At 34.2% G+C, this 26453-nt stretch overlaps 1 protein-coding gene across 1 annotated transcript in view; it reads left to right on the top strand.

Annotated features, from left to right (window-relative positions):
• Positions 1-26453, top strand: part of MROH8 (maestro heat like repeat family member 8) — a 58965-nt gene that overhangs the window by 9086 nt on the left and 23426 nt on the right. Inside the window, exons 4-7 of the mRNA XM_074292675.1 lie at positions 7331-7453; positions 14316-14395; positions 14966-15110; positions 15350-15445. Of these exons, the coding sequence (XP_074148776.1) occupies positions 7331-7453; positions 14316-14395; positions 14966-15110; positions 15350-15445 (444 nt within the window). The remainder of the gene's footprint in view (positions 1-7330; positions 7454-14315; positions 14396-14965; positions 15111-15349; positions 15446-26453) is intronic.

Raw genomic sequence — 26453 nt, 5'->3', positions numbered from 1 at the left:
AGATTACATTATTTCCAGTTTAACACTAAAATTCTTCTTGCTGGGCAATTTCCTCTCAAACATTCACTATCTTCTGAGAGAACTGATGATTATATGTTTGTTTATTTGTGGGCATGTAAAATCATAAATTTAAGCACAGAAATCTTAGGACAAAACAAACTACATTTACAACATTAATTAATATGACAATATTGGATCAAATGAAATTACAATATTAAAACATTTGGGAAAGTTTCTTCACAATTTGATTTGCAGATAAAGAGATTTATTACCAAACAAAAGATAGCGAGGATCACAGGAGAAAAAATTGATTATTTTGATTGCATGAAATTTAAAAAGTTTTGCACAAACAAAATAAATGCAGCCAAAATTAAAAGGAAATTGTAGAGGGGGTAAGGATTACATCAAATTTCTTTGATAAAGACTTTATTTCTCTAAATATAGGGAACCAAACCAAGGCTATAAAAATAAGAGCCACTCTCCAATTCAAATATGAACAGACAATTTTCAGAATAATTCAAAGCTGTCAGTAGTCACATGAAAAAATGGTGTAAGTCAATATTGATCACATTTATCAGATTGGGAACATTACAGAAAAGGAAAATGGCAAATGCTGAAAGGCATGTGGAAAGATAAAAACACTAATACACTATTGGTGGAATTGTGAACTGGTCCAGCCATTCTGGAGAACAATTTGAAACTATGCCTAAAGGATTATATAGCTGTTTATAACAAAATCATTCCTAGGTTTGTAACCCAAAATCAAAGGAAAAAAAGGATTTATATGTACAAAAATATTTATAGCAGCTCTTTTTTAGTGGCAAATAATTGAGGGAATGCCCATCAATTGGGGAATGGCTAAACAGGTTGTGGTATAGGATTATGATGAATAAATACTCTTGTGCCATAAGAAATGATGAGAAGATTGGGTTCAGAAAAACTTTGGAAAACTTATGTGAACTGGTAAAAAGTGATGTGAGCAGAATCAGGAGAACATTGCATATAGTTACAGCAGATAAGGATGATCAACTTGATTTATGGTCCAGAACTCTGATCTTGAAACAAGGATTCTTACAAGGTGCTAACTCAGGGGAATTAATGAGACAATGGATATCTAGTTTAGCGTGATGATTAATAGTTCTTTAGTTGAGTACATGTACTTAGTACTTAATATAGTTCTACAAGATTCACACCTACAATGATGTAATTATAATAGAGTATATAACAGCCAGTGGGAACTGAGAGACAGATTCATTACATCTTCTACCTTTGTGGTAGTTGGAGGCTGAAGCCAAGCCCTGGGACTCAGAACCAGATTGATTCACTTCATCTCACACACCATGGTGGCTGGCTATCCTCCTGCATTTCTCCACTGAGACCAAGGCCAGTCTGAAAGGCCTCAAGAAAACTAGCCTGGGCCCCAGGCAAGGAAAACTAGATTTTGAATGAGACAATAAAGAATTTGGACTTTCGTGGTGATTAATTGGCTGAAATGAAGGCTGCTCCAAGACCTCCAGAAAACCAACAAGAACATTATAAAGTTGAAAGACGTGGCTACTCTGATCAATGCAATGATCCAAGATAATTCAGAAGACCTCAACATGAAAGATGCTATTCATTTCCAGGAAACAAACTGATGAACTTTAAGTACAAATTAAAGCATACTTTTTGTCACTTTATTCATCTTGGGCTTTTTTTGTTTTTGTTTTTTATAACTTGGTTAAAATGGAAATGTTTTACATGATTTCATATATATGATGAGCATTATATTGCTTGATTTCTCAGTGCGTGGAAATGGAGCTAGATGGAGGGAATTTAGAACTCAAAATTTAAAAAATAACAAAAACACTATATACATGTAAAGTATTAAGGGCATCATGATATAATGGAAAAAACTATGTGTTAACTTTTGCAGTTTTGCAGTTTTAACTTCATAACTTTAAGGAAATCACTTATGTATGTACATTCTGATTATTTTAATTCTATAAACCAGTGGCTACTGTAACCTCCCCTCAAAGATTACTGATTGCCAATTTTGCCTGATCCCAGGCCTTCGGAAATCTCTGGCTACTGCCTCACGGAGCAGTAGTTCTTTCTTCAACAGAACTCTTGGACACAGTGGCTTGCGAGCTCAAGATTTATTTCACCCTATCACTCTATCTACTTATATAGGGTCTATAAACCAATAAAAGAAGGAGATGTCTCCCATTGATGATGTGTTCTCAATGCAACTAGAGTTCTGGCTCACAAGGCGGTCCCTGCTAGCTGCAGAGATCACATCCAGGTACCTCAGGCATCAAAGCCTTTTTAACTCCTCGTTGCACTATGCGAGGTTCCTCTCCACACCCTTACAACTCCCTTTTCTTGTTTATCAGGAACTGCTTATAACATCAAACTAACTTTAACATCAATAATAGCTCGCTTAATTAATGAGAATACAAAGTGTATAAAAATAGGACAAAGACAAACAAAAAATAAAATAGTAAGAGCTAGGCCCAAGAGGATCCAAAACCAAGAAAAGATAACATAGTGTTCAACCCACTAATTTAGAGGCATTGACTACAAGTGGAAAATGGAGCGAAACCTCTCCCCAGCTCACCATATAAATAGTGGGGGGACCATGGGAGAATCACACAAGTCCATTGTCCAGTTTTGTCAGCCTCTAAGCATTGCCCATCAACCAGGACAGTCCAATTCAGCTGCAACACTGGTGCTGTGTTCGCCATCTTTGGTGTCATGGTCAGAAAAGACATGGCTGTCATCAGTGTCTGAAGGATTTCTGATATCCAGCTGATCCTTCTGGGCTATCATTGGAGACAATGTCATCGTCTGGTACTTCTCTTCTTGATTCCCCAGGTCATGGATGTTCCTGGTTGGAATCCACTCCTCTGCTGTTGAGTCTGCATCTGGAACAAGAAGAACATACCCAGGTCCCCAAACTCTGACCTAACCAGGCCCTTCCAGATGCCATCTAATCCCTTCCCCATCACTGTGGAAAGAGGGCTCTTGCCTTTGTTGGATAGTTTATTATTTAGCTGCGCTTTCTGCATGTGCCAGAAGTGCATTGTTGGGGTAAGATTCAAGGAATGTGAAAATTGCAGGTAATTTTATGAATATATTATAGCATCTAAATGAACCTGTGTGAGTCGGGTGGAGGATTATGCGAACTCCAACACTCTTGTTTAGGCAGGAACATCCTGAGGGTACAATTAGCCTGTCCAGTAATGGCTTGGCCAGTAGGGTTATATGGGATTCCAGTGGAATGGGCAATGCAAAATTCAGTGTAGAAAGCAGAAGATGTATAAGCCAGTCTATTATCTGTCTTAAGTGCACGTGGGACTCCTGCAATGGAAAGACAATGATAAAGACTGCTGATCACATGCCTAACTGCTTCCCCAGGATGGAGTGAAGCCATGAGGAATTGAGAATGTATATCCATGGATGCACTGCTTCTTAACATGAGTGATGTCGATTTGCCAAATTTCATTGGCTTTCAAACCATGAGGGTTCTTCCCCAGAGGGAGCATAGGAGCATGGAAAGGAATGCAAGCTATACAGGCTTTTACTTTGCTCCTAGGTTCCTCTTTTGTTATCTCAAATTGCAAAAGTAAAGCTCGAGCAGCTTGATGATATTTAGAATAAGATTCTTGGGCTGCCTGAAATAAAGGAGTACTGGCCAACATGGTTAGAAGACAATCTGCCTTTGAATTTCCATGGACATGCAAGATATAATATTTACCTGGACACTTTCTCACTTGCTCTTGAAGTTCCTTAAAGAGATATATATTAGAAGCTACAAATTTTATTTGGACTATGGCAATTTTTTGTACCACACCTACTGAATAGGCTGAATTAGATATTATATTTATATCTCCTGGATAATAAGTAAGAACTAGAATGATTGCATACAATTCATTCTGCTGAGTGGACAGAAAAGAAAAACTAACTATTCTCTTTATAGTTATACAAATGTTATGTTTGGATGCATCTGTAAAGATAATTGGTACTTAAAAGTACCTCTTAAAAAAGGAATCTTAGAAACCTTTTCTTCAAGAATCCATTGCCAATTGTATAATACCCAGGTTATCTTTAATGGAGACCCATGTGTAAAACTGGGAGCTGTGGCCAATAAAATTTGCCACTCTGGAATAATTTCACAGCATACATTAATTTGTGCATTGGTATAAAAGGTGTATATCTTGTCAGGTCTTATCCCAGATAATTGTACTACTCAATTAATGGCCTTTAATAAGATTCTAGCCACAAGCACTGGGTAAGGAATAAGGCTTTGTTCTGGTTGTGCTGGGAGGTTCACCCACTCTATCACAATGTCTCCTTGATGAAGGACTGCTGTGGGTTCCTCTTTTGTAGCAAAAACTGATATTTCCAAGGGTTTTTGAGTGACTCAACCACATTGGATAAAGCCAGTTCAACTTTTCTCAAAGCTTCTTTAGCTTCTTTTGTAAGCTGGTGTGGTGAGTATAAAGCACTGTCTCCCCTTAAAATGTCATACAATGGTTGCAATTAATAGTCAAGTCTAATACTGAACACATCCATTGGATATCTCCTATCAGTTTTGAAAGTCATTTAAGGTGTTCAGCTTCTCTATTCTCAAAGTCTCTGTACTGTAAGCACCTTAGGACATTCCTCATATCCTATATATTGAAAAGGAACATGTCTTTGAATTTTTTCTGGAGCTATGTGCAATTTGTAGTTCCTTAGTGTTTCTAAGGTGCACATCCCAATATATCATCCATGTAATATAATAATATAATTTTTGGAAATGCTTTTCTTACTGGAGTAAGAGCAGCAGCAACATACATTTGGCACATATTAGGGCTGCTTTTCATTTCCTGTGGCAAAACTGTCCATTCATATCTTTTATAAGGCTCAGCTAGGTTAACGCTGGACACTGAAAAAGCAAATCTTTTCATATCCTCCTTATTTAGAAGGATAGAATAGAAACAATCTATTCCCCACAGATTGATAGGCATTTTCTTAACTACAAAAGGAATAAAAACTCGTGTCTTATCTTTAAATTTCCATCTCAAAGGGGTGGCACTAATTAACTTCAGCCACTATTGATCCTCCTATGCCAGATACATGGGTGTTTACTTTAATCTTTGGCCAATAACTGGGTTAGTTGTTTGTTACCTCTGAAAACTCTTAACTATACAAACTGCACTCCTGTCTACCAACCCTTTCAATGGTATGCCATTTACATAGATAGTGAGCGTAGGATGGTCTGCTGTAATGGCTTCAGTGTAGAATATTCCTGGATTCTGTTGTTGGGAGTCAAAATCTGAATAATTATCACCAAATTGCATTTCAGGAGTGTGTATCAGGAAGTCTGATGCTACTACTTCTCCTGGGTGATAAGTCACACATTTTCTATCTATATTAGTGAGTGGAATATTATCTACACATTCCCCAGTTTCCCAAATCAGTATATAGAGAGACACTGTTTTGTAAGCACTCTCTGGAAGGGGAATCATCAAGCTGACTGTGTGTGGAGGCAAAGGATCCATAGGCTGGACAAAGACAAGTTTGAGCTCTCCAGGAGATATCTCAGTAGTCCTTGTGGCATATAGTTCTATTCTCTCCAATTGTAATTCCCTTCCCCCACAGTTGCTTCTCAGCTGACTGATCAAGTTGAAGACTAAACTTTTAAAGACTGAGTTTAACACAGCTGCCATCAAGCCCCAGGTGTTTTTTGACTGGGGCCCTGGAGCCAAGCCCCACCTCTTATAATGAGGATATAGGGAGTGGGCAAAACTGCATCATAGGTGGTGCTGATGGTGTCATTGCTCCTCCCATTCCTCCTCCCCCTGTTTCTTCTTCTCCTCCCACCCACAAAGGTGGATTTGAGGGAGGAGGGTCAGGAGATGGGGAATACCCTAAGGTGCAAGCTCTGCAGTAGGCATAATTCTAAGTGAAATGAGCTTTGAATGTGAAAAGGACCACATCCCTTCTCTTCAGCAAGGTACTTAAGGTACCTAATTCCTTTTCTGCCCAACTCACCATGGTACTTAACTCTTTTCTCTACTAAATGGCTAAACCCTATAGATCTCCTAGAGCAGTAACAGGCAAAATAAATCAGTAAAATGCTAAAAAAAAAAAAAAAAAAAAAAAAAAACTGACTTCTTTAGCTCTGCCCCAGGTGCCATACTCTCAGGGGCTATGAGCACCAACTCTCTGCTTGGTTTTCTCCTTATACTTCCTTGTCTGGTTGCCCAAGTTAAAATCTCCCCTAGTTTTAAAATTTGTGGAATTCCATAAAGCCAATTTTAACCCATTGTATTCAGTTAGTTGTTTCACTAACTTCCACCTTTTTGGCTCTAATCTACTTCTTGTTTCAACTGCTGTGAAGTAACTTTTTGTTTTTTCTCTAACTCAACCTGCAGGTGGAACTCTTGCATTTTTTGTTCTAACCGTTTAAGCAACTTGCTCACATCCTCCTATTTTTTCCTTGCTGAGCTATATACTCAATGGGCTTGAGGGTAGAAGCCTCAGAGCCCAGGAGCAAGCCCCCTGCTCAGAGGTGTTCTTTGTAGAGAATCACCTGTCTGGTGCTCTAACTTATATATTTGAGCTACATGCATGGTGTGTCATCAGGCATGATCATAGGTAAACTTAGATCCAGACCCATTACACTTCCCTGCCTTTTCATCCCTTGACGGGGCTGTTGAACCTTCCCTTGTGGGGCCTGACAATCCTGAAAGCGATGCCCCCGTGTTGGGCTGCCACTTATAACCTCCCCCTCAGAGATTACTGATTGCCAGTCTTGTCTAATCCCAGACCTTTGGAATCTCCAGCCACTGCCTCACCAAGCAATGGTTCTTTATTCAGCAGAGTGCCCAGACACAGCGGCTTGCAAGCTCAAAAGTCTTTATTCCACGTGCTCATATCCTGAACTACTCATGCTACTCTTGCACTCCTCCTATTTCCTGGTCCCCACTACTTATATTGGGTCTATAAGGTCACACACACAGCCAATAAGAGGAGACATCTCCCGTTGATGATGTGTTCTCAATGCAGCCAGAGTTCTCCTTCATGAGGTGATCCCTGCTTGCTGCAGATCACATCTTAAGTGCCTCAGGCTTCAGAGCCTTTTTACTTCCTCATTGCACTGTGTGAGGTTCCTCTCCAGACCCTCACAGGATACATTTAAATTCTCTGGGCCTTGCTTTCTACATCTGTCAAAAGTTAGACTTGGTTATCTCTGGGGTCTCTTTCAGTTCTAATATTCTCTGATTTAGAAAAAAAACAACCTTAAAAACAACATTTATTAATTTGCTATTACATATTCTTTTTTCCCCCATGAATTCAGGGTGATCTCGAAAAGCTGGCGTTCTTGCGATCTTTGTCTACTCTCAGTCATGCTATACCCTATGATGAAACCACTGAGTCATTCATTCATGAGCATCTCTCACAAATCTTGAATGCTATAACTGTGAGTATTTTAACCTTATTAAAATTTCATAAATTATCCAGGATTTATTTTTTCACCATCAAAATTTTCAGCACTCATTAATATTTACTAATACTTTCATCCTTCCTCTCTCAACTACAAATGGATTTTTAATGGCATGACTGTAAATGGGCATGAGTATTTGCCTCAAGCAAAACTGAGAAGTAAGCCAAGTTTGTTTTGGGTGTCTTCTTTGCCTCCACTCCAACAGCAGACTACCTTCCTTTACTCTCATTTCTGGAATAGGGATGGGAATTCTTGTCAGATTATTAGATGATAACTAAAATGTTAGCTGTGACTTCTGCATAATATAGGCTTCAAGCCCTTTTCAACAATAGTGATATGAGCTAACATGCTGTCCAGAAGTGTGAGCGAGCACTGATAGCACCTACACGCAATGTGAGATATTCCTATGGAATCTTATAGTGGCTTTACAGATGAGCTGGTGTGGAGACTAGTAGTACTGCTACTTCTGCTGGAGTTTTTAGGTGAGCCAAATAACAAGAATGGCATTGGTTTATCAAGCTAGCATGATAAAGTGGGCAAAAGCATTGTAAAAAAGAATGAAATATATACAGAAGCATGACTCAGCTTCAGTGCTGGAGCCTGTGTCTTTCTCCTCCCATTTCTTCATATGATGAATGAAGATTTAACATATGGAGCTGAGGCTCATGCTGCTTCTGATTTCATATACAGTATGTACTAGAATTAGAAAAGGCTTTGATAATAAATTTATAGGTCAGATACATTCTTTATTTAATGGATTTTTTCTCCAAATTAATGCAAATAGTTTTCAACATTCACTCTTGCAAAACCTTATACTCTGAATTTTTCTCCCTCCCTCCCTTTTACCCTCTTCCATAGAGAGTAACCAATCCAATATGAGTTAAATATGTGCACTTCTTCTAAACATATTTCCATTGTTTAGCATGCTGCACAAGAAAAATAAGCTCAAAAAGGAAGAAAATATGAGAAAGCAAAAGGCAAACAAATAACAAAAAAATGAAAAAATTGGGGGCAGCTAGGTAGTGCAGTGGATAGAGCACCAGCCTTGAATTCAGGAGGACCGGAGTTCAAATCTGGTCTCAAACACTTAACACTTCCTTGCTGTGTGACCCTGGACAAGTCACTTAACCCCAGCCTCAAAAAAAAAAAAAAGAAAAGAAAATGAAAAAATTATGTTGCATGCCACATTCAGTTTCCACAGACCTCAAACATTTTTGCACATGTGGGTCCTTTTCCCTTTTTTTATGATCTCTTTAGAATGCAGAGCCAGTAGAGAGACTTTTAGATCAAAAGATATGCACAGTTTAATATATCATACTCATTTTAAAAAATTCTTATCCTGAACTTAACCAATGTCAGTTGATACCAGCATTTCTGCATACATAAAACAGAAAAAAAATTACTTAGGAAACCTCATATCTCTATTATGAATTTTGCTTTAAATGTATGTGTATATGTGTGAGCTTTTACCTCACAGAAGTGAGGGAGTAGGAGCACTAAGTAGGGGGAGATTGAAAGATCTGCTATCTTAGAATGCCAGGCACAGCTGTCCTGACCAGCTGTCCTGGGTTACAGCTGCAAATGAGAAGGACCTAACAAATGTCAAGTGAATGCAGTAGCAGAGGAGCAGAATCTTGCTGCAGTTGGACACTTAAAATCCTTGATTTCAATGATAAGGCAAAGGGGAAACTTGAAGTTTGCAACCACGGTAGGAACCACAGGGAGCAGGGAATATTTATAAGGCAGTCCGACTTAGAGGTGGAGAGAAGTGCCTGAGGTTGGACCTCTACAGAATTCAGAAAATAATAAGACAGATCTAGAGCCCAGGACATCATTTCCCATACCAAGGGCTAGAGCCTTATTATAATAAGATACTAACAAAATAAAAATAAAAATAAAAATGAGTAAGAAAGGAGAGAGAACCTGACTTTAGATAGCTGCTGTGGGGATAGGGAAAATATGGGTTCATTGTCAGAGGAAGATAAAAGGCACTTCTACCTCAAGATAAAATATCCATTGATTATATGTTAGGTTCTTAGTAGGTGATAAGTTGTTGCTTGGCAGTTCTCTGACTCAGAGTTCACACTTTTAGTTCACAACTTTGGGAGGAGTTTACACCTTTAGACTTCTGAAAAGGAGTTTGCACATTTAAAGGAATTTACACCTTTAAAGAAGCAAATTCATTGGCTGTAGGAGTTCCCACAAGCGCCTGGGAATACTCACAGGTCCATTCTCTGGGAGGATAAAAAGAGGCAATATTGAGCCTGGAGAACAGTCTAGACTGGGAGTTTGGACGGCAGTCTAGATTGAATCAAAGAGAAGAAGTCCTGTGGATTTGCAAGTCCAGCAATCCCACACTTTTGGAGGGGAAGGCTCCAGAAGCCTCCCAAGAAACCTGCTCACAGAGGAACAGATTATAGAGAAAAGAAGCTTCTTCCCAGAGAAGGATTATAATTTAGAGACGACAGAACTTCACAGTTACAAGCTTAAAAAGATTTCTTGGAAGAACTTAAAAATAACTTCAAAAATCAATAAGGAAGATAAAGAACAATTAGGGAAAAATATAAAAGCAATCCAAGAAAATTATGAACAGAGTCCTTTGATTGGAATAAAAGATCTAAGAATTTAAGGAAGAAAGTAACCCCTTGAAAACTAGAATTGGGCAAAGAGAAGAGAATGATGTTATAAGACACCAAGAAATATAAGCCAGAATCAAAAGAATGAAAAAATAGAAGAGAATGTGAAATGTCTCATTAGAAAAGCAGCTAGTCTAGAGAACAGATCAAGATAAGGCAACATCATTAACTGTTAGACTCCCTGAAAGTTAACAATCAGAAGTATACTGATACAATATTACAAGAAATCATTAAGGAGAATTGTTTGAAGTGCTAGAAAAAAATCTAATTACTACCTGAAAGAGATCAAGGATGAAAACTTGAAGGAATATCATAGTCAAGTCTCAGGGTTCCCAGATTAAGGACAAAATACTACACGCAACAAGAAAAACCAATTTAAATATGTGGAGCTACAATCAGCATCACACAAGACAGCAGCTTCTACAACTAAAAGACCATAAGTTTTAAAACATGTTTCAAATAGCAAAAGACCTAGGGTTATGACCAAAAATAACTTATCTAGCAAATTTGTGTATAATCCTGAATGACAAAAAATAGATATTTAATGAACTGAAATACTTTCAGGTATTTGTCACAAAAAATACTAGAACTCAATAGAAAATTCAACATATAAGATCAAGGAGAAATATAAGGTAAACATTAAAGACATATAAGGGATTCAATAAGATTATATTGTTTTTCTTATTATATGTGCAAATGCTGTCAATATTCTTGAGATGGTCATTATCACTTGAATAGTTTGGAGAATCCAAAAGTTTGGATTAATGGAGTGATTTAAAAAAAACAAAATTGGGTATTAAAAAGTAATAAGGAGTAATTATCTTATACAACTGAAGTTTGAAAGGAAGAACTGAAAGCATGAAAGGAAGCAGGTGGGAGTGGAGGGCTGGTATTGCCAGAATTTTACTTTCATTGAATCTAGTGTAGTAAGAACAAGATATCTAGAAAATATAAAAGTTTTAAATTTATAAAGGTATAAGTGGTTGAGAGGATAGGGACTTTTAGAAGGGTGTGTAGATTGCTATTTAGAACAGTATGGGATGTGAATTAGGGAGGTTGTGGTTAAAAGTAAACCAGATGGATGAGGAGGGATAGGGCAGAAAGAAAGGCTGAGAAGGACAATAGTGAGAAAAAAATAGGATGAAGGAAAATACGTATATAGTGTTATAATGTGAATGGTATGACTTCTCCCATAGAACAGAAACAGATAGCATAATGGATTTAAAAATCAGCATCTGACAATATGTTGTTTACCAAAAAAAAAAAAAAACCCTTTAAAAATGAAAGATGTACACAGAGTTGAAATAAATGACTGGAATAAAATTTGTTGTACTTCAATTGATGTAAAAATAAAGCAGAGAATAGCAATCATGATCTCAAACAAAATTAAAGTTGTTATGATCAAAGGTATCATAGATAATGAAATAATGTGAATATGAAATGTACATGCACCAAATGATACATCATCTAAATTGTTAAAAAAAAAAGTTTACATAAATTACAGGCTGAAATAGACAGTAATACTATAATAGTAAGGGGCTTTAATATTCTTCTCTCAGAACTAGATAAATTTAGCAAAAAAAAAAAAAAGAAGTCATGGAAGTAAATATAATTTCAAATAAATTAGATATGCTATCTAGAGAGAATTGAATGGGAGTAGAAAGGAATATATTTTTTTCTTAGTGATATGTGATACTTTTTACAAAGATGGACCACATATTAGGGTATGAAAATTTTATAGCGAAAAGCAGAAATATTAAATGCATGCTTTTCAGATTACAATGAAATAAAAATTATATTTAATAAGAGACAATGAAAACATAAGAACTACCTGAAGGCTAAACAACCTATTGTAAAAGAAATATAGGGACTTTTAGATTGCTATTTAGAACAGTATGGGGTGTGAATTAGGAAGGTTGTGGTTTAAAGTAAACCAGATGGATGAGGAGGGATAGGCCAAATAAATAAAACAAATCATAGAAACAATAATTTCATTAAAGAGAATGATAATGATGAGACAGGATATCAAAAGCTATAAAATATAACAAAAGCAGTATCAAAGGAAAATTCATATCTATAAATGTATACAACAATAAAATAGAAAAAAAGCAGACCAAGGAATTGGGTATGTAATTTTTAAAAACTAGAAAGAGAACAAACTAAAAATTCCCAATTAACTACTAGATTGGAAATCCTAAAAATTAAAGGTGAGTTTAATAAAATTGAGTGTGAATAACAAATCAAACTAGGAGTTGCTTTTATAAAAAGTAAAATAAACCATTGGTTAATATTATTTTTTAAAAAAAGAAAACCAAATCACTAATATTAAAAATGAAAAGGGTACATTACCACTAACAGAATTAAGTCAAAGCAATTATAAAGTTATTTTGTCCAAGTATATACTAATAAATTTAATAATTTAAGTGAAATTGAAGAATATTTACAAAAATATAAACTGCCTAACTTAAAAGAGAGAAAAATATAATATTTAAGTAGATACATTTTAGAAAAAATAAATTCAATGGCCATAAATGAGTTTCCTAAAAAACTCCAAAAAACTCCAGCAGAACCAAAAGTATTTACAAGTGTATTCTATCAAACATTTAAATACCAACTAATTTCAATACTAAGAAAATTTTTGGAATGATAGGCAAAGACAGGGTTCTACCATGCTCCTTCTATGAAACAAGTAGGATATTGATAGCTAAACTAGGAAGAGTAAAAACGGAAAGAAAATTAGAGATCAATTTCATTAATGAACATGGATGAAGAAATCATAAATAAAATTTTAACTAAGAGATTATAACAATATATTACAAAAATTACACATTGTTACCAAGTGAGATTTATACTAGGAATGCAGGGATGGTTTAATATAAGAAAAATTGTTAATATCATTTATTAATAATAAAACTAACAAAAACAATATGGTTATATCAATAGATGCAGAAAAACATTTTTATAAAGTACAATACTCATTTCTTTCATAGCACTTGAAAATGTGTATATAAATGAATTTTTCCTTATATTGATAAAAAATATTTACCTTAAAACATCAGCAGGTATTATTTGTAATGGGGATAAACTAGAAGCCTTCCTAGTAAGATCTGGTATGAAACAAGGATATCCACCATTGCCAATATCATCCAATATTGTATTGGAAATTGCAGAGCTGCCTATCAATTGGGGAATGATTGAACAAGTTGGATTATATAATCATGATAGAAAAGTGTTGTGCTATAAGAAATGACAAGCTTAATGATTTTAGAAAAAGATGGGAAGACTTGTACGAAATATCAAAAAGCAAAATGAGCAGAATCAAGAGAATATATATATATATATATATATATACATATATAGTAACAAAAAAATTGTTTTAAAAACAATGCTGGAGCTATAAACTTTGGGAAATAATTTGGAATTATGTAAGCAAGAAAGGTTCCTGAATACCTTCTGAACTAGAGATTCTTCTACTATGACTACATATCATTTTTGACAGCAAGAAATGACACACATGTACAAAAAACAAAACAAAACAAAAAACTAATATTAAAGCATGCAATTATTTGTGATAGCAAAAAACAAGAAACAACATTTGTGATCCACAATTGGAAAATGATTTAATAAATTATAGTACACAAATATGGTGAAATATTATACTGTAAGAATATACATTTTTAAGAATTTAAGAGTTCGGGGCAGTTAGATGGCGCAATGGATAGAGTGCTGGCCCTGAAGTCAGGAGGACCCGAGTTCAAATCTGCTCTTAGAAACTTAATCCTTCCTAGCTGTGTGACCCTGGGCAAGTCACTTTATCCCAATTGCCTCAGCAAAATAAAAAAAAGAATTTAAAAGTTCAAGGAACAACATACATGCCTATAGTATAAATAATATCAACATGGAAAGAATAAAACTCTGGTCAAATACAAAGTCATTGTTAAAAAAACAAAACAAAATTAAAGGGCATATCCCTCTTTTAATAATTTATAAATTAACATTTTTGTAATATACTTGGTTATAAGGAAAGAGGGGATGTGTGGTTTGGGTAATTCTTGAGAAATATATGTCAAAATGTAACAGTAAATTTATGTTTCAATGCCTACTCTAAATCTCTGTCTTTTAGCAGCTGATTTTATACTGTAGTATGTTTTTTTTTTAACAAAGATGTGATTATCAATTGAGTTGTTTCACTCTCATTTCAGATTCTAGTTCAGCAGGAACCACTTCACTCTCTCTTCAGTCCTGTGCGACAGGAACTCTTTATAACCATCACTGACCTGAGGTGACTCAGTAAAACATTTCCTTCATAGTGTATTTTCATTTGGGAATCAAAGCCATAGCCAATTATTTTGAACTGGTAATCTTAATGCTTGGTGCTATTTATAGAAGAAAGAGGAAGAGACATTGATTCATTTGGTAATAGGTCTTTGTTTTCTTTTAAGGTATCCCTGTATTGATTCAAAGGAATTGGGATTTTAAAGATACTGTGGAGCTCCAAAGCCACTTGGGAACACTGATCCTTTTATTATGTCCCCAGCCAATGTGCTATCGGTGTTGATCATATCCAATAAACGTGCAGTGTTGGACACAGAAAAAGGAGCGAAATGAAACCAAATGCTGCTCTACTCTTTTTTTTTTTTTTCTGAAAGGCAAAGTTGGAAACTTTTTAGCCTTTTAATAGATGTTTAGGAGGACTAGGAGAAACCATCACACTTCTATATTTCTTCCATCAGAATAAAGACCAAATTATCCACTTTTTTATCACTTTGATTATTACTTATTATATTCAAATTGTATATTCTCACTTTCCTATTCCTGTATCTTATCAGATCTGGTGTTTCTCTCTTCCTAGCTGCCAGGATATCAATTTACTGCTTGGGTCTGATGATAGATCAAACCTGTTCAGTGATGTCATTAAAAGCATAATAACCCTTCCCTCCATCAAGACTTTAAGTATACTTCAAACAGTCATGCCAAGTGTACAATATGACACAGAGGTAATTATCTCTTTTGTTCTGAATCTCAATGGAGACATCTCCTGTATTTGATATTTCAGAAACAATCAAATGTCATTTAGAACCAAATCTGTTAAAATGATTAAGCTAAAGAATATGTATCTTGATTTAAGATGAAGTATGATTTATAAATTAATGTTGAAATAATACTTACATACTGCATATTCAAAAAATTGAAATCCTCTTGTGTCTGTTGTAATACTTACCTTGTGACTTTTCAGTCTCTTTACAGGCAAACATTTCAGGCATTCTGTGAAATGCTTCAGTGTTTGGTGATACAGGATCCACATTTAGAAAATCTTGATCAAATTTTGGAGGTAAAAATGATTTTGGGGAAATGGTAGAAAATTGTCCTTATTTAGTGAAGTATAAAACATCTAATTACTTCTCATTAGGATGGTTGGGATTTTATCAGGAATATAATAGCAAAGTTACCTTTATGAATAAGCAAAAAAGATAGTTCCAGAAATATGATTTAGAGTACTAAAAGCTTACTCTTTCCAAAACATTTCTTATACCTGCTTGATGCAGATTTGAAATTCCGTTTTTAGGCATTTGTTTAATTAGATTAAATCTTTTTCTTCCAGTGCCTTCTTTTAAATTGGAAATACTTCTGAATGGATTATTTCACATATAACCTATCTGCATCTAATTAATTGTCTTCTAGTTGAGAGCAGCAAAGGACACTGGCAATTCAGGACATCTAAAAATAGCTTAAACTAGCTTAGTCCTTTGTTCTCATATAATATATATCCTGTCATACCATACGTACTTCAACCAAATTAGATGACTTACTCTTCCCTTTCCCTTCACCTGGAATCTGTAACAGCAATATCCTCACCACCCCCCACTCCCATATTTCTTGACATTTTAACCTATTTTTAAATACCTATTTCAAATGCCCTCTTTTCTAGAAATGAACCCTTAATATTCAGATAGAAATGAACACTCACTAATCTACATCAATAATCTTTATTGCAGGTATTTATGTCAGTATCTTCACTATAAATATCTTGAGGTTAGAAAACAGATTTTATTCAAATTTGCATCCTCTGCAATGCTTAACACCAGGATATAGCCTAACAAAAATTTGATCAGTTATCTGAATGAATGAAAGATGATTTTGAATAATGAGAAAACTCCCCAGGGAGAACAGATCTGGACAGTCAGTATGCCTCACAAACTAGATGATTAACTGGGAGGTAGGGACACAGAAGGGGGAGATGAGAGAGTATCCACCAAAGACAAAATTCATTTTTCCCAAAAGAATTCCTTTTTTATAACCCTATGTGTTTGTTTGTTTTTTTTAAAAACTATTCAAAAATTATCTTTAGCCCTATTAAAGATACAGGGGAAAAGGCTGGTGCTTGCTTCTTCCTCGTGGCAGCAATATGGCTAGGGCATGATATGTATGCAGAGAGGGTTCCTCTCATATCCCTTGAGAAACAACCAAGAGAAGCACCAAGAAGGCGAATGTTCTTCAAAAATCTGTTCACACAGAAAATGAGTGAAGAGTCTGACAATATGAAATATAACATAGCAATTTATTATGAACTCAAGTCCAGATAATAATGCAGGGAGAAAAAGAAAAGAAAAAGAAGGCAAAATTGCCTGATAGACAATCTCAGATAGATAAATGATACATTTGAAGAAATTGGGCTCAAATTCACTCTAAGAAACCAAAAAAAACCAAATCTACTAGACCAAATAGAAGAACATGAACTTTGATTTTGGTGCTGACTCCTTTTTATAGAATCACAGCATCACAATTTAGAGTTGGAAGGAATGTCAATGACCATCTGGTCTATCCCATGTCCCAAAAGGACTATGATATCTGACAAGTGATTATCTAGTTTATACTTGAAGATCACTAATGAGTGGGAACCCTCTTCCAATTCTATTTTTGGATAACTTTAATTGGTAGGAAGTCGTTTATTTTCTTGACCTCAGTATTAAATTTGTTTCTTTTCAACTGCTATCCATTGCTCCTATTTCTTCCTTGGGACCAGATAAAACAAGTGAATCCCATTTCCATGTGACAGGTTTTCAAATACTTCAAAACATGTATCAAATGTACCACCTACCAATCACCTCAGGTTTCTCTTCTCTAGGTTGTGGCCTGTTTATAGTTCTCCATTTAGACTTCAGGCTCTTCACTATCCTTGTTGCCCTCCTTTAGAGAAACTCCTCAGTGTATTTCTTAAACTCTAAGCTTCACATGATGTAGTCTGGATGTAGTTGAGGTCAAAGGGATTATCACATCCTTATATCAGAAACTATGTCTCTCTTAATGGAATTCAAAATCAAATTAGATTTTTGGCTTCCATATCACACTGCTGAGTTATCTTGAGCTTGAAGTCTACTAAAACCCCTAGTTTTTTTTTTTTTCTGGGCAAATTGCTATTAAATTATGCCTTTTTAAAATTTTGTACTTGTAATGATTTCTGAACCCTAAATATAAAACTTTATATTTATCTTAGTTTAATTTTTGCATACTAGATTGAGCCCAATGTGCATTCTAGCCTTTTAAGATCTTTTGATTCCATGCTATCCAGTGTATTAGCTATCCTTAGCTTTGTGTTATTTACATTTAACAAATATGGTATTTATGACTTTTAAGTTACTGACAAAAAATCTTAAGCACAAAGCTACTCTATGTAGACCTCCTGCTAACCTGACATTGAACAGTAAATGACTATTCCTTGATATATTATTGATTCAGCTCATTCAAAATACTTCTAAATGCATTATACTGTAGTCTACATTTCTATCTTCTCCACAAGAATAAAATTCTTTACCAAATACTTTGCAAAAATCTGAGTAAACTACTTCATTCCTTTGATCTAGTTTAGTAACCCTTTCAAAAAAGAAAATAAAGCTAGTCACTCATCTCTGTACTTTTGCATGAGTTATACCTCATATTTAGAATTCATTCCCACACTACTTCATGACATGTTTAATTTCCTTTTAAGATACAGCTCAAGCACCACTTTCCTGATCCTCCTCACCCAAAACATACAACTTTAATATTGTCTTCCCTTCCCTACATTCTACTTAATTATTCTATATTTGCTTTATATTCTCTATATATTTAATTAATAGAGAGTTACATATGTACACATTATTTTCCCCAATAGAAGATAAGTTCTTTGAGAATGAGGTTGTTTCCATTTTTTGACTTTGGATCCTTGGCGCCTAGCATGGTGCCTGGTCTATAGTAATGGTATTAATAAATGCTTATTGATTCACTTGTTCCTGATGAAACTACACTGCTGCTTTCTTTAATTATCGATTCTAAAATTTTCATAAAAATTGGAAGAATCCCTTGGAAAGAAGTCAAGAAGTCAAGTTCACTGACCCAGTAGTTGGGAGACTTGTTTTCTTTGAAAATTGTGTTTTTGTCCTACCCTAATCCTCCAACACCCCTTCTGTTCCCTCAGTCTTAAAAAAATCATTGACAGTAACTAAGCATTATTACATCCACCAATTCTTTCAGGACCTGAGAACATAGTTCATCTGAACAGGGTGACATGAACTCATCAAGGACAGCTGGATACTCTCTTTAAAAAATGTTTTTAAAAAAGTTATTGTATATAATAATCCTTATGCATTTTATAATTTTTAATAATATACTATATCTTTTTGCTATAATCACTTTGCATTATTTAGCCTTGAGTTCATAATATTTGATATATATTCTTAAATTCTTCATCATGAAACAAAACTTTTGTTACATTGATATGAAATAAATCTTTGATGAACAAAATTTTTTTTTGTAAATGTGGCAAACATTAACAAACATAGATAAATCAGTATATAAAATAGAATGGGGAAAAGAGGATTGCATATGAAACTGAATCTCTACTATTTTCAGCTTATTTTTCAAAACAAAAGTATATATATTTCCTATTTAAAATGTTCTAATGCAAATTTTCTTGTCAGTGTCTCCTTCTGAACTTTCTTCCAGTCTCTTCTGTATATTTTAAAAATAATTCCAATTAAATGATGCTTCATTTTTTGTTTTTTTAAAATAGTTTTATTTTTCCTCAGTTCCATGCCAAGAAAATTTTTAATATTTATTTTTATAAGACTTTTAAGTTACAAATTTTTGTTTCCTTCCCTCCCTCCCCCTCTTCTGAAAACGATAGGCAGTTTGACAGTTTATACATGTGCTTTCATGTAAAATACATTTCCATATTAGTCACAGTTGTGAAAGAAGAAACAGATCAAAAGGGGGGAAATGGAGGAAAAACCATGAGAAAGAACAGAGTAAAAAAAAATGCTTTGATCTGTATTCCACATCCATAAGTTCTTTATCTGGAGGTGGATAGCATTTTCCTTCATGAATCCTTTCAACTTGTCTAGAATCATTATGTTGCTGAGAAGAACTGAATCTTTCATAGTTGATTATCATAATGTTGCTGATATTGTGTACAATAATTTCCTTTTTCTGTACATTTCATGGTGTATCAGTTCATACAAATCTTTCCAGACTTTTCTAAAATCTGCCTATTCATTTCTTATTGCACAATAGTATTCTGTTACTTTTATATACCATAGTTTGTTCAATCATTCCCTGGAATTGATGGGTATCCTCTAAATTTCCATTATTTTGTCACCACAAAAAGGACTGCTACGAATATTTTTGCACTGGAATTAGCTAAAAAAATTGAGTGGTATATCATTGGAATAGATTTGGTACCCAAGACACAGTAGTCAATGACTACTGTAACCTAGTGGTTTGATAAATCCAAAGACTCCAGCTTTTGGAATAAGAACTCACTATTTGACAATTGGAAAACTATAGGACACAAAATAGGTATAGACCAACATTTCATACCCTGTACTACGATAAGGTCAAAATGGGTACTTGATTTAGACATAAAGTGTGTCACTGTAAGCAAATTAGAAAAGCAAAGAATAGTCTACCTGGCAGATCTATGTGGAAAGTAAGAATTCATGACCAAATGAGATAGCATTATGAAATGCAAAATAATTTCATTTATATTAAATTTAAAAAACCTTTGTAAAAATAAAACTACTGTGGCCAAGATTAGAAGGAAAGCAGAAAGCTAGGAAATCATCTTTACAGCAAATGTCTCAAATATGTAGAGAACTAAGTCAAATGATAAGAATACAAGCCATTCCCCAGTTGATACAGGGTCAAAGATATGAATAGACAATTTTCAGATGAAATCAAAGGTATCTATATGCATATGAAGAAGTATTCTAAATCACTTTTGCTTCGAGAAATTAAAACAACTATGAGGTGCTACTTCATACTTATCAATTAGCTAATATGACAAAAAAGAAAAATGATAAATGTTTGAGAGGATGTGGGAAAATTGGGTCACTAATACTGTGTTGGAGTTGTGAACTGATCCAGCTATTCTGGAGAGCAATTTGGAACTATGCCCAAAGGGCAACCAAACTGTACATATCTTTAATCCAGCAATACTGCTACTAGATCTGTCTATCAAAGAGATCATTTTCTTTTTTGTGTGTCATTTTCACTACCCTCTCCACCCTACTCTCAATATCTCTTCTACCCCTCAAAATGAAAGCCCTTAATAACAAATGAGTTTAATGAAGTACTAGATATTCACATGTTGGATATACTTGAAGATATATTTTATTCAATTAGATGCTCTCTTAATTCTCTCCTTACATTGCTTGAATATTAGTGCCCTGTAAGCCATTTTTGGTTTGTCATTTCAAGTACAAAAATCATTCTTGGCATATGAAGCAGGAGCATAATAAAAATCAAATGGTCCTGTCTTTTCTTGGTTATCCATTATCATCATTGTATCTATCCCAAGCGTCAATTTTCTTTGATCTTCCTGTTTTCCCTTATATCACTTTTTTTTGGTCCTTAACAAGTCTGAGTTCATTCTGAGTTTTAACACTCCTGACACTATTTGTACAGGATTGTGCTATGACCTTTTGTTTATCCTCTTTTTCCATCAATATTTCTCTTTTAAGTCTAAATTGATGATTTAACTGATTTAACAACATCAGTTTCTTTAGAGAATTCCTAATTTCCCTACTTTTTGACATTCTTTCCCTTTGTGGCTTCAGAATTTCATTTTAAGAGTTTCTCATTCCTATTAGGCTAACTTTCCTTGAAGAATTTTAATTCATGGAATCCTACCCACCTCTCCACCAAACCATTGACATTTGTTTTCTAAAATCTAGGTACATATCAGACTGTTCCCAGTTTTCCTCTCATTCTCTGTTATGAACTCTAGGAGAGAGTTGTCACTTCCCCTCAATGTTTTCTTCATTGATATGCTTGCAGGTAGCTAATCCATTTTAGTAAAAATCGGATACAGAATGAATTTCTCCTAGTTTGGTCCTCAATTATTTGAAGAATGAAATTATCATTAAGTGAAAGCCAGAAGTTATTAACTACTTTGCTAGAGAATACTATTTCTAGTAAAATGTCTTAGCTGATGGAAGCTTCAAGTCATTACTATATAGTAATTCTATTGTGAACTGCTTATCTTTTCCTCTTTCTGCCTATGTCATCTTAGTATATTTAATAAATATTCTACTGACAAAATCATTTCTGTTCTCCCTCTCTCCACTGATCTTGATCAAATGCTTCCTGCTTCCAGGTTTTGCATTTCCTCATATGAATATGCCTTCTTAATATACAGTGTTATTTCACTACTTTTCTTGTACCTCAACCACTTCTTTTGAGTAAGGTGTTTCCATCCAGAACCATATTTCAATAGTAGGTTACATTCTGCCAAGTCTCATTGATACCTCTGAGATTCAATTTGCCTCTTTACATTAGGATATCTAGTTCTTAATTGTTGATTAAACTTTTCAAATTTTTATATGAAAATTTGAATTCATGGATTTTTTTGGATTTTGTTATGAATTTCTAAGTAGCTCAATTTGTATTATTTTCTACTTGTTATAGCTATTTTCTGTGGTATTTAGCTTAGTGTATATATTTCTTAAGTTTTCATTCTCCCACATCTTTTTTTTTATAGTTTATAATCACTTTGATTAAATTTGTAAGATATAAAACTAATACATTCTTACCAATATTTGTTAGGTGCACTGCAGTTTTGGTTTACAGTATAATCAGCCCTATTTGCTGTCATCCAAGATATACAAATGATTCATCAGACATCATCAGTTCACATCTCAAATCAGATTTTCTCTTCTGTATCACTTGCAAATGGGCATCATTGAAAAACAATACCCATATCCCTTTCCTGTCTAACGCATATACTTTGGCCATATATTTTAAGTTCCTTTTGTTGTATCATTTGTGTGTATGTGAATTAACAGATGTGAACAGTAGTCATCTGATTTGGTCAGGCTTAAGAAGTTATATTCTGGATAGAGTACCCCAGGAAGACAACAGATCTGTATTGTTATTAGGCTACCACATAGCTGCCTTGGTATCTCTGAGCAGATAACCACCAACCCCTGCTGCTCTGCTCTTTTCTTTTTGATGGGATCCTTATCAAAATTTGGAACATACTTCATAGAGTAGTCAGCTCCCACCTATTTTCAGAAAGAACTTCAAATTTATTTTCTCCTTTGGTATACAGGGAGATAGCTGTCAAATGGTTTAAAATTCAGTCAAGGGGATTTGAAGCAATTGAGAACAATCTGTCAGTTAGCTACCAGGTAAAATTTTGCTTGAACAATTTTTTTCAGTGATGGTTAATTCATTTTCCTTTCATTTTGGCTACTGAAAATGACTTTTCCCTTTATGTACGTCACAGCTTATATATGTGAATACTTAAAATGACAAAATAGTAATTACTTCAATTATCTTGGCTTAGATTCTACTCCTTGGAATAATTATCTCTCTCCCATAATTCCTTTACTTCCCTTTATCCAACCAATTCAGATTGGCAACATATATATAACTACAGTTTAATATGAAGAAAGTTAAAAATGAAAGTAAAACAAACACACTCTTCTCCTTGCATAGGGACCAACCACTCTAGTCTTTATTACCCAGGGTAAGATGTGGTCTTCAGGCCTTCTCCCAGACTTCTCCCCATTTTTCTCTTCCTCAGGCTACTTTGTTATTATTTCAGATTCATCAAGAAATTTCAAATATGATAAATTATAGCCATCCTCTTTTTAGTGTTCTTTATAGTAGGTAGTATGGAACGCAGGTGACCTCCCCACACAGGGAAGTTCCAGAATCTTTCTCACCTAATACTTATCCTCTCTGAATCACCTGGGCCTTTGGGAAATCCAGAGAGGGTGAAACAATAAAATAAAATTCCTTTGGATTAAGTTTAAAATCTTGCAAAATAAACTTTGCTGAAAATAACTGTTTGGTTATGTATACATATATTGTATTTAATTAATACTCTAACATATTTAACATGTATTGGTTGACCTGCCATCCTGGGGTGGGGGGGAAAAGGGGAAAAATTGGAACAAAAGTTTTGGCAATTGTCAATGTTGTAAAATTACCCATGCAAATATCTGGTAAATAAAAACTATTATTATTAAAAAATAAATTAAAAAAAACCTTGCTGAAATTAGAAGTTGCCAAAAACAAATTCAGAAAGTAGTGAAGAAAATGCTTAATATGGGGCCTATAATATAAAATCTGAATGAATTAAAAGCAGTCTACTTCTTTGAAAAATAGCGGTATTGAGGAAAATAACAGGAGCAGAAATCACTGAATCATCCAAAGAACTGAAAAACATGCAGATTAAATAATGGACCTGGAAGAAAAAGTTCAAATTCATATATTTCAGGGTAATATATGGTTCACTAGACAAATTGAACTCAAAACTCAAGTTTGACTTTAAAAGTTATTAATGAATAATTTCTATGAATTCTGTTTTCACCCAGATATTCCTCTGGGCACCTTAAGGTTTGGCTTGTTTTGACTCACCTGAGAATCCCTGAAAGCAAAGTTTCCAATCTGCATTTCCACTTAGAACAGTTAAAACAGTAAAAAAAAAAAAAACAGAGGAAGAAATAGTTCAGACAATTCTTATTGACTTTATTTAAAAAGAGAATAAAATATAGTCACAGTCCAACTTCCTAGTGAAGGCTTTTTATTATTACCCATCCTCTAGAATGGTTTGGTCTTAGTCTCTGCAAAAAGTTTACAATTGCAATATGGGAAGCAGTAAGGGAACTCTGCATATTGTTGGATTGATGGAGACTTTGGTGGGCTTATTCTGCATTCAATGTTTTCTTGCTTCCCCTAGAATCTGATCACTTCCCTCACTGCTCCTTGCTCTTATGACTTCTATAGCTTTTGTCTCCCAGATTCACATCTTTGTGGCCTCCACCCAGAAAGATCATGGCAACTTTTGTAGTGTCCTTATTTGTTCCTTATTCTTGTCTAAAGACTGCCTCCATTGTCTTTGAAAGGCCTCTAGAAAGGGGTGACGTTTGGTTTCATTTTTGTATTCCCAATCTATAGGATGGTGGTACCCAGCACAAGAAAGTAATAAATGCTTGTTGAATGGAACTGAGTTGTCGCAGAAAAATTTTTCCCCATAAGCAACTCAATTGCTATTCTTCTCTGCCCCTATACCTACCATGCATTCCCTTGACCAAGGGTAGGAGTTCTTTGAAAAATGTTCTTTGTATGCTTTTTGATTTTTTACATTGACATCACTTCCCAATAACAGAATCCCACTTTCCCAAGAGAATCCTCTCATATCAAAGAATTGTTAATGCTATTACATTTGCATTAGTCTCTCTCTCTCTCTCTCTCTCTCTCTCTCTCTCTCTCTCTCTCTCTCTCTCTCTCTCTCTTTCTCTCTCTCTCTCTCTCTCTCTCTCTCCATATATATATATATATATATATATATATATATATATATATATATATATATATATATATATATACATATATATATATATATATAAAAGCATTTATTTTAGTTTTAGAGAACACACAGCTCTCCTTTTTTTTTCTTTTGATAAAGTAGTATAGACTCTCTCTGTGTGTATATATATATACTCTCTATGCTATATATATTGTATATATATATATATATAGACTCTATGCTATATATATTGTGTATATATATATTGTACATATATATGGTATATATATATATATATATATATATATATATATATATATATATACAGAGAGAGAGAGTCTATACTACTTTATCAAAAGAAAAAAAAAGGAGAGCTGTGTGTTCTCTAAAACTAAAATAAATGCTTTTATTTCTTTTAGAATAAAATTATCTAGGTAATCATACTTTGGGCTACATTTAAGGCTCTTTTAATCATGGCAATAGCCCTGCATATGGGCACATAAAAGACTAGCCAAAGTGAGCAAAACCTAAGTTGCTCTTCTTCTAAATCAAAGGTCCCCAGTTCTTACTTCTAGCCATATTTTGAGAAATTAAATTTCATTTACCACTTCTCTATCTTATTGCTTTATGTTGGAATCCTAAAGAATATACAGATTTGAATGTTACCCTGTTTTTTCAGTGCTTTTTTTTTGTTTTTGTTTTTGTTTTTGTTTTTTTACTGGCACCTCTCCTTTTTAAAAAATAATGTTTTATTTTTCCCTCAATTACATGTCAAGATAATTTTTAGCTTTCATTTTCACAAGATTGAATTAAGAATTTTTCCCTTTCTCCTTTCCCTCCCCTTTTCCAAAAATGAAAGGCAATTTTATATAGGTTATACATGCGCTATTATATAAATGTATTTCTATATTAGTCACAGTTGTGAGAGAAGAAACAGATCAAAAGGAAAAATGGGGGGAAACCCATGAGAAAGAATAAAATGAAAAAAATATGCTTTGATCTGCATTGAGTCCATCAGTTCTTTATTTGGATATGGATGTTGGACTTGTCTTGGATCATTGTGTTGCTGAGAATCAACACGTCATTGGGACACATATCCATACAATGTATTTATATCATCTATAAGAATGGTTGGAAGACACAGATTTTATGATACAAATGAAAATGCTTAATAAATTTTAAGGCATGATGATAAGGTAGAACTGGGATATTCAAGCCTGATGAAGGAAAAAACATAAGGGGTAATATGATAAGTATTGTCAAGTATTTAAAGGCCTGCTACATGAAAGAGACTAGATTTGTTTGATCCCAAAACACAGAAGCCAAAAAAAAAAAGGCAAAATTAAGTTTGATATAAGGAATAACTAATGATAGAGCTCCCTAGGAGCGGAGTGGCCCACCCTGGAGGTAGTGAATTATCCATCACTTGAGAAGTCAAATAAAGATAGGTTAGCTCCTTATTGGGCATGTGTAGTTGGGATTTATTTGCATGTATGGATTGGATTAGTTGATTGCTGAGATCCCTTCCAAATTTAAAATTCTGTGA

Source organism: Sminthopsis crassicaudata, chromosome 2, assembly GCF_048593235.1.
Source record: "Sminthopsis crassicaudata isolate SCR6 chromosome 2, ASM4859323v1, whole genome shotgun sequence".
In the NCBI taxonomy this organism is placed as follows: domain Eukaryota; kingdom Metazoa; phylum Chordata; class Mammalia; order Dasyuromorphia; family Dasyuridae; genus Sminthopsis; species Sminthopsis crassicaudata.
This window is presented reverse-complemented; position numbering and strand designations above follow the sequence as displayed.